This window comes from Physeter macrocephalus, chromosome 8 (genome assembly GCF_002837175.3).
Source record: "Physeter macrocephalus isolate SW-GA chromosome 8, ASM283717v5, whole genome shotgun sequence".
Classification (NCBI taxonomy): domain Eukaryota; kingdom Metazoa; phylum Chordata; class Mammalia; order Artiodactyla; family Physeteridae; genus Physeter; species Physeter macrocephalus.
In genome coordinates this window covers 75,997,241-76,007,119 of record NC_041221.1, presented here as the reverse complement: position 1 = coordinate 76,007,119, position 9,879 = coordinate 75,997,241, and the positions used below count along the sequence as shown (strand labels likewise).

The window sequence follows — 9,879 nt, the reverse complement described above, 5'->3', positions numbered from 1 at the left end:
TTCTCTAATAATTAGCACATGAGCAGCTTTTCATGTGCCTCTTGGCCATCTGTATGTCTTCTTTGAAGAAATGTCTATTTAGGTCTTCTGCCCATTTTTTGATTGGGTTGTTTGTTTTTTTTAATATTAAGCTTCATGAGCTGTTTATATATTTTGGATGTCCTTTGAAAGTTTAAGCCAGGAATTGGCTTCTCTTCTCTAGCTCTGAAAGTCCTAGATGACATCTTGTTCCAGTAAGGCTTTTTGTCTGCATTGAAAATCTGTTGTTTAGTATAGCCACCTTCATTCATAATCTTAGCTAGATCTTCTGGATAACTTGATACAGCTTCTACATCAGCACTAGCTACTTCACCTGGCACTGTTATGGAGAGAGCTTCTTTCCTTAAACCTCATGAACCAACCTCTGCTAGTTTCAGACTCTTTTTCTGTAGCATCCTCACCTCTTTCAGCCTTCATAGAATTGAAGAGAGTTAGGGCTTTGTTCTGGATTAGGCTTTGGCTTAAGGGAACGTTGTGGCTGGTTTGATCTTCTAGTCAGACCACTAAAACTTTTTCTCCATATCGGCAATAAGGCTGTTTTGCTTTCTTATCACTGGTGTGTTCGCTTAGAGTAGCACCGTTAATTTTTTTCAAGAACTTTTGCTTTGTATTCACAGCTTGGCTAACTATTTGGCACAAGAGACATAGCTTTCTACCTATCTCAGCTTTCAACGTGCCTTTCTCACAAAGTTTAATCATCTCTAGCTTTTGATTTAAAGTGAGAGATGTGTGACTCTTCCTTTCATTTGAACACTTAGAGCCATTGCAGGGTTATTAATTGGCCTAATTTCAATATTGTTGTGTCTCAGGGAATAGGGAGGCCCAAAGAGAGGGAGAGAGATGGGGAATGGCCAATCAGTTGCAATAGTCAGAACACATACAACATTTATCAGTTAAGTTTGCTATCTTAACAGTGGACATAGGTATATGTATAACCAACTCACTTTTCTGTACAGCAGAAACTAATGCTACATTGTAAGTAAACTATACTCCAATAAAAAAAAATTCATTACAAAAAAAGTTTGTCATCTTATGTGAGTGTAGCCTGTGGCACCTGGAAACAATTAAAATTGTAACATCAACCATCACTAATCATAGATCACTGTAACAAATATAATAATAACAAAAAAAGTTCAAAGTATTGTGGGAATTACCAAAACGTGACACAGACATGAAGTGAGCAAATACTGTTGGGAAAATGGCTTCAATGGACTTGCTTAGCACAGGATTGCCACAAACCTTCAATTAGTAAAAACATAGTATCTTCAAAATGCAGTAAAACAAAGTGCAATAAAATGAGGGATGCCCATAATTATGCCAGTGCTGGGACAAAAGTTGTAAACTGGACTGTCCCAGGTAAGCTGAGATGTATGCTCATTCTAGGAGAATAAGATCCAATCAATATAGATAGAGTAAAAGAAAGGTCTAGTTTACATAATTGAAAAGGTGATCGAACTGGAGAACAAGGTAGGAAAGAGAACAAACTTGTAAGAAGATGAAGAGGTTGGTTTTGGGCCTGTAAAATTTGAAGTTGTTGTCTGAACAACACCTAGTTGGTTCTCTAAAGTGTTACTTTATTAACGGATTCCTGAAATTTTATATTCATCTTTAATAAAACAAGTAAGAATGTTTTTCTTTGGTTTGTAGATTGGAGTCTACTGCACGAACATCAGAGAGCTCAGAAGAATTCTTGGAAGAAGAACCTGAACAGAGTGTGATTGAATTTGAGGATGAAAGTAGTGATAAAAATGTTCGACCAGCACCAGAAACCCAGCCAGGCCTGGAAAAGCAAGAAGGTGAAAAGGTAGGAGATTCACTTATTAAATAAAATGAATGGAAGTAAAATTTAACTTTCTTAGTCATATATTGTTAGAAAAGCATAATGATGTATTTTAGACTCTTAGTAGAAATTATATTTAATGTTAAAAAGCATATATGTCGGGACTTCCCTGGTGGCACAGTGGTCAAGAATCCGCCTGCCAATGCAGGGGACGTGGGGTTTGAGCCCTGGTCCAGGAATATCCCACATGCCGCAGAGTAGCTAAGCCCGTGTGCCACACTACTGAGCCTGCGCTCTAGCGCCCGCGAGCCACAACTGCTGAGCCCATGTGCCGCAACTACTGAAGCTCGTGAGCCTAGAGCCCATGCTCTGCAACAAGAGAAGCCATTGCAATGAGAAGCCTGCGCATCGCAACGAAGAGTAGCCCCTGCTTGCTGCAACTACAGAAAGCCTGCGTGCAGCAACGAAGGCCCAACATAGCTAAAATAAATTAAAAAAAAAAAAAAAGCATATATGTCTAAAGCAAGGTCAGGTAGTAGAAGATAAAGTTACAAGTATTTTATATTTCAAACTGAGTTTATAAAGTTTGACATATTGCAAAGATAAAATAGAGGATGTTTATTTAGTAATGTCCCTCAGTGTATTTAAAATACAAATTAATTTGTAGAATTAAACATACTTAAGAAGTGACACAAATGATGTGACTATAAGAGGTCTACCTTATAAAACCAGTTAGAATGCCTTAATGTCCAACAAGCCCTAAATTGCACCCCTATTTTGGTTAGAAGGATAGAATTAGTTGTCCAGAAAAAAACATGTATTTGACTACAGTTGATTTACAAATTCCTAGAAAAATAACTAAATTCATTTTTCTTTACCACTAGAAAACAAGGAGGAAAATCCTTTGTGACTAAGTAAAAAACTCTTTATCTAGCTTCATTTCTTTTTTCATCTTCTCTATTTCCTATCCTTCTTTTTCTTTAATATCTTCAATCTTTTCCTCTCTTACAGGTTCCTTATTTCTTCTTTCAAACATACTTAAGTTTCTTTAAAAATCTTTTACCTGTTTGTCAAGTCCAGCCAGGAGCTAAGCAAGTGAAACTGCATTACTGATTTTATTTCCTTAACTTGCTCCAATTTAGCTCCTGTTTCCTCTACTTCATGAAATTGTATTTTTAAATGGCATTTTTTCTCTTCTTGTAAAAATTAGGGAAACAAACACATATTTTTAAAAAGGGATTTATATGCTTCTAGATGTCTATGGGAATGTATATTTTTGTGTTTTTTTAAAAAAAAAAATTTAAGATTATACTGTACATACTTCATGTAACCTGTTTCTTTTGTCCAACAATAATACATGGGAGTACCTAGTCTTGTAGGTCACCAGTGACACTTTCACTCAATTCTGGTGGCTTTCCTTACCCAGTTTGACTACTCTCTCTTCCTCTGGATTCTCTAGTCCCCTGGCTTTATAACACTGTTGTCTTTTGGTTTCTTGGTTTTCCTCTCTCTGAAGTTTTGTTTTGGTTTTATTTATTTGCTTTTTGACTCTTCTCCTTCCTGTTTTTTCCCCTGTATTTGTGGACATTCTAGAAGACTCAGTTCTTGACTTTCTGCTCTTTTGTTCATGCTTCTCTTTTGAAAATGCCTCTAGTCTAATGGCTGAATGGTCATCTCTGTGGGGATGACCAATAACTCCAGACTTTCAATATTGATCCAGACTTCAGTATTACTTGCCTTCTGAATATTTCTGTTTAGACAGATGTCTTTTATCATCTTAAATTTTAACATCTCTGTTCTTTCCTATCACTTCTCTACTGAGCCTTTTTTCCTATTTCTTATTTTTCATTCTGTTCCCAAACCTAGAACTTGAAGGACTCAGTTTTTCTCTTCTGTTGCTTCTCACTTGTAGTTACTCACCAAAATTCTGGTTTTTTATAAAAACTTTTGCTATATCTTTCTCATTTTCTTCCTTTTAACATTTCTCATAACATTTCTCTTAAGGACCAACCAAAAGTTGGTCCTTTTGTGAGTTTTATTATAATTACCTTCTGTGTGCAGTTTATTCTTTATACTCTCTGGCCAGATTAATTTTTCTAAGTCTCTGATTTCAGTATCCCTTAGGAAAACATTCATTATATGATTTCAGGGGTTCTATATAATCCAGCCGAGTCTATTTCTTTTTTAAAAAAAAAATAAATTTATTTATTTATTTATGGCTGTGTTGGGTCTTCGTTTCTGTGCGAGGGCTTTCTCTAGTTGTGGCAGGCGGGGGCCACTCTTCATCGCGGTGCACGGGCCTTTCACTGTCGCGGCCTCTCTTGTTGCGGAGCACAGGCTCCAGATGCACAGGCTCAGTAGTTGTGGCTCACGGGCCCAGTTGCTCTGCGGCATGTGGGATCTTCCCAGACCAGGGCTCGAACCCGTGTCCCCTGCATTGGCAGGCAGATTCTCAACCACTGCGCCACCAGGGAAGCCCAAGTCTGTTTCTTAAAATTTGAGTGCATCAGTGTTCTAATTTTTATTTTATTTATTTTATTTTTGGCTGCATTGGGTCTTTGTTGCTGTTAGTGGACTTTCTCTAGTTGCGGTGAGCGGGGGCTACTCTTCGTTGCGGTGCATGGGCTTCTCATTACAGTGGCTTCTCTTGCTGCGGAGCATGGGCTCTAAGCATGCGGGCTCAGTAGTTGTGGCACACAGGCTCAGTAGTTGTGGCTTGCGGGCTCTAGAGTGCACGCTCAGAGTTGTGGTGCACGGGCCTAGCCGCTCAGCAGCATGTGGGATCCTCCCGGACCAGGGCTCGAACCTGTGTCCCTTGCATTGGCAGGCGGATTCTTCACCACTGCGCCACCAGGGAAGCCCAGTGTTCTAATTTTTTAAATGATAATTAAATAAAATGATCTCTAATTATTAGAATGTCATTAGGATTAATTAGAAATATTAGATGTTAATGAAAGTCTTGTAAATTGATAAACCTTGGAGGAAGAGTTTCAGAAATTGGAGACTTAGTGCTATCAAATCGCTTTTCCATATTTTAATGTGATTTAAGGAGCAGGATTGTTCAAAGATGACCCTTTGTTGACTGGAGAATGAGCTCACTAAGATTGAGGGCTCTCTCCTCCCAGCAAGAAGCTGTACCCAAACTCAGCTTCCCACAAGACTGCTAGTGCTTCCTCCCCCTGGCATGCTAAACTGTGACTTCCCAGGGGCCCCAAGGATTCCGAGTGCTGAACAGCTGATGTTCTGTAAAGAGCTGGCACCAAATCTAGACTTTCTCTGGTGGCTTTTTACTGAACAGGTTCTTCCTGTCACTGCCCTATATGGAGGAAGAGGAAGAAGGAGGCAGGGTCTCTTCACTGAATCTCAGACCCACACTGGGTCCATAGAGCATCCCGGTCCTGTCTTTTCTCCATGAGAACAGAGGGAAATTGGGGTACTTATGGATTCTTGTCTCTTACTGACTCTGCTGTTCCTTAACCTGTGTCCTGTAACGTGGTAGAATGTATCTTGAGTCCTGGTGCATGACAGGGCGACTGAGAATAGACCCACCTTGTATGACAAGTAAGTTAATCTGTAATTTTGTCCTGACTTTTTTTGCCCTCGATGGTGTAGGAATCTGAATCAGAGCCTATGAATGGTGAGATAATGGATGATACTGTTAAGACTTCACTTATAACAGAAGAGGAGGACTCCACTAGCGAAGTTTTAGGTGAAGAATTAAAATTGCAGTCTTTTAATTCCAGTGAAGACTCTACGAATCTTGTTCCACTGGTGGTAGAATCTTCAAAATCTCCTGAGGCTGTTGCACAGGATAAGGTAACAGAGAAATATCCAAATTTTTTATAGTTATAGTGTCCAGTGTTGTGACTTGGCTAGGGCAGTGTGGGATATATATCTTCCTCTACTTTAACATGTACAGTCCTTCAGGAAAAATAAATTTTACTACATTGGGTGTTTTAAGAAGATGCAATCAATAATGTTTTTTTAAATTCAAATCTTTGTAACTTCATTCGTCTGACTTACGGTAACAAAATGAGTTTCACTTCGTAGATTTAGGAAATGCTTAGAAAAATGGATAAAGCATTATTTACCAAATATTTGAATACCTATTGCTTACATAGTCTGTTACCAGTACTGTCATTTTAATTTGTTTTAATTAGGGAGACAGATTAGATTAGTGGGGGAAACTTGATGGAATATTTTAAAAGAAATTTAATTATTTTTATTGAAATATAGTTGATGTACAATATTATATTAGTTTCATGTGTACTACATAGTGATTTGATTTTGCATACATTATGAAATGATCACCACTTTAAGTCCAGTAACCATCTGTTCCCCATATAAAGTTATTATGATATTATTGACCATATTCCTTATGCTATATATTACATCCCCATGGTTTATTTTGTAGCTGGAAGTTTGTACCTCTTAATCCCCTACCTCTTTCAGTCCCCTCACTTCCTCCCTTCTGGCAACCACCCATTTGTTCTTTTTATCTGAGTCTGTTTTCATTTTGTTTTGTTTTTTAGAGTCCACATATAAATGATATCATATGGTTTTTGTCTTTCTCTGACTTATTTCACTAAGCATAATCCCCTCTAAGTTCATCCATGTTGTTGCAAATGGCAAGATTTCATTCTTTTTTATGGCTGAGTAATATTCCATAGTATATATAGGTGCCACGTCGAAAAGGAAATTTAATTTCTACTTTTGAATATTCCAATTTAAGGGTAAAAAACTCTTGTATAGCATTATTTTATTAGTGTCTCACATAATTACATGAATAATATTTTCGCTGCCCTCACCTTTCACCTAATAGTCAAACTCAGTGGGGTAGCACAGTGTCAAGTCCCAGGATTCTCGGTTCTGGCTCCAGTAACACCAGGAAACTAAAAACTGAGTTGATTCATGGTTTTGAAGAATCTTGACATAAAGTTTGTGCCTTAAGTACTTTTTGAGGTAAAATCATTACTTTTATTGCATCTTTAAAGCAAGAACTTAATGAATCCAAATTATCATGTAAGACAGTTTCGAAGAAATTGAGCTGTATTCAGAACATGTGCACATGATTAACAAAAGTAGTGAGTACTGAATTCTTTAAAATGTGGTTCAGGGTCATTGCATATTAGTGTCTGAGAATAATTTATGTAAGAACTATATTGCAAAAGTTGTTCACCGGGTTTTTTGTTTTTAGCCCTTACATGTAACTGACTCAGAAATGTTGCTAGATGAAGGCCCATCTGATGACAAGGGGCACACTGAAGAGAGGCTCCCTCTAGTTTCAAGAAAGAAAGCACATTTTGGGAGTTCAGACAATGTGGCTACTATCCCAAATGAAGAACGGTCCGACAGTGGTTTTCCAAACTCCGTGATAACTGAATTTTCTGAAGAATCGATTCCTGAAAATGTATCACCCAACACTACTGCCTCATTGGAAGACCAGGGTGAGGAGGGGGTAGCTGAGCCCCAGGAAACATCTCCAGCTCTTCCTCAGAGCTCTTTAATAGAGGTTGAACTTGAAGATGTGCCATTTTCACAGAATGCAGGACAGAAGAACCAGTCAGAGGAGCAGTCTGAAGCCTCTTCTGAGCAACTGGATCAGTTGACACAATCAACAGAGAAGACTGTGGATAGCAGCTCAGAGGAGATAGAAGTGGAAGTGCCTGTGGTCGACAGGCGGAATTTAAGAAGAAAGGCCAAAGGGCACAAAGGACCTGCGAAGAAGAAAGCCAAGCTGACCTGAATGAGGAAGAAATGCGGATGATAAATCCTCTTCTTTGTAACATAATTGTTGTTTTTAAAATATGGCAGTTAATAAATAGCATGGGGCACAGGACAAAAACTCCAAATTTCCAATTTGAACTTATTTATGATGCCGCTTTTCCCTCCCCTGTAGGACCTAGGATTCACCGTTCTTTTTAATTTTTCAGGCTATTTTGTGTAAATACAATTTTTTTTATTTTTATTAACCATGTTTCGATTTTGGGAAACCAGATCATACTATATTTTCTTTAGCAGTTGGGGATATCTGACCATTAATATTTCAGAAAATATAAATTAAAAATGTGAAAGTAGTAGGGCTTCCATCAGTTGTAAGGATCACAGAAATCTTTTATACTAAGGGTTTTAATAGTAATCTTGGTGAAGGTTCTAGAAGTTTTATCTTAAATTTCAAAACTAATCACCATTTTTTAAAATGTAGGCATGCTTAAACAAAAATGTCAGTAAATTAAGATAAATGCAACTTCAACTAAATGAGAGCACAAATTTGGAAATTTATGGTCAAAGGTTTATGAAGGTGGTATTTTGGCCTCTTAGTTCTTAGTTGTATGTACAATTTCTTCCTTTGACTTCAGTGTCTGTGGAAAGGCACAAACAAAATCTGTTTCCAGTTGACTCTTGATAACATCTGATATTAACAGTACTGCTAGGGATTTAACTCTGGCCTGTAGGCACTCGTATAATTATTTAAAATTTCATTTGAATCTGGGGACTGTACTTTTGTCCTCACCCAGTTAACATATATACTTTAGAAGTGTGAGAACCCTTCCTAAGGCTTCTCCTTAATCCTGCCTGCCACTGTCTTTATTCTAGAATCTTCATTATATTCCCCTCACTTTCATTCACTTCCCTAACTCATGGAGTGATTCCTGTCCAAAGATCTTTTTGCCTGCCTGCCAGCTTATGCCCTTGGCTTCCATTTTTGGTAGGTTTGGAACTGCGCCCCACAATCTTAGACCTAGATGGCAGGAATAAGCTGCCCTAGGTGCCATAGTTACAAGAGCTTAAATCAGATTGGAGGCTTCGTTTGTCCCTTTTGGCTTGCTCGCTCTTGATTTGTTCTGTGCGGACAGGTTACAATCTAGCCTGTGTGTACATTGTGGTTGCCTTTGCCTGGGTAAACTAAAAACAACATCCTCGTTTATTTTTGTATAATAATTTATTTTAAAATGAACAAAATGGTTATTCTTAGTATCCAAAGAGAATCTTAAAACAGTCCTACTCTTTGGAAGTATGTGTACTCAAATTTTCATGTAAGTTTGAGAATGCTTTGAGGCCATTTAGATTGTTTTTAAAACTGCTTGGTCCTTACATGAAAAAAAATGTGTTATGACTTTGTGTCATTATTTGAGGTGCTAAGGATTGATGTTGAAGGTTTATTCAGTCTACAGTCAGGTGATACTAAATTTTATTTTGGGATGTTGGCATTTTAGGAAGATTTAAAGTTGAGGTAAAAATCTTTAGCAGACAAAATAGCAAACTCTCCTTATTCGTGTAAAACTTTGAATACTTGTATCCTCTACTATTTTCTTTATTGGTCAGTTAGGCCAGATTACTCCATTCTAAATGAAAATTAAGCACTTTGGCCATTTGTTTTCCCAACAAATGCTAATCAAGTGAAAGAATAAGTATGCCTAATATTAGTGTATCTATTGAATGTTTATGCTGTTTTATACATTTTGTGAATACCACAATTAGGGAAATAAGGATTTAGTAAATTCTTAACCTTTCCATTTTTAATTTAAAATAGATTTAAAAACCTAACATTTACTTTTTTACTTGGATTCTTCATTGTTCTCTTTAAAATACTTTCTTTAAAAAGGTGTAGTTTAAGACTGAGCTCACTGACAACTCTTGATGTGTGAATATAGTTGCTGAGGTTTACAAAAAAGAAATGTTTATTCATATATGACCACTAAGGACTCGCAGTATAAACTTGTTAAACTTGTTTGGTTTAAACAGTAGGTGCATTTTAAGCAGTTTCAAAACTTTCTGTTCAGCACCAATTTTTGTCCATATTCTCTCTGACAGAAAATGTTATTTTGGAGTTTATAGTTGGTAGAGGAAAAAAAGTTAGGTCCCATGAAAAAAACCTGACTTTCATGTTCAGTAACAATGAGTTCTATGCTCAGTAAGTGAGTGTAGAATTTATAACAAAATTTATCCTCAATAAGGAATCTAAATAAAAATCACATTACTTGTACTTTTTGCAAAAGGCATTAGAAGAACTCTGAGAATGACAGAGGACTGAAATCTGATTTCAACCAGGTAGTCTA

At 37.1% G+C, this 9,879-nt stretch overlaps 1 protein-coding gene across 2 annotated transcripts in view; it reads left to right on the top strand.

Moving 5' to 3' along the window:
* Window positions 1–9,723, top strand: part of FAM169A (family with sequence similarity 169 member A) — a 72,064-nt gene extending 62,341 nt beyond the window's left edge. For both annotated transcript variants that reach the window (XM_055086618.1, XM_024127672.2), the window contains exons 11-13: window positions 1,687–1,843; window positions 5,432–5,635; window positions 7,017–9,723. In XM_055086618.1, the coding sequence (XP_054942593.1) occupies window positions 1,687–1,843; window positions 5,432–5,635; window positions 7,017–7,565 (910 nt within the window). In that variant the 3' untranslated portion in view covers window positions 7,566–9,723. The remainder of the gene's footprint in view (window positions 1–1,686; window positions 1,844–5,431; window positions 5,636–7,016) is intronic.
* Window positions 9,724–9,879: the final 156 nt, after the last annotated feature.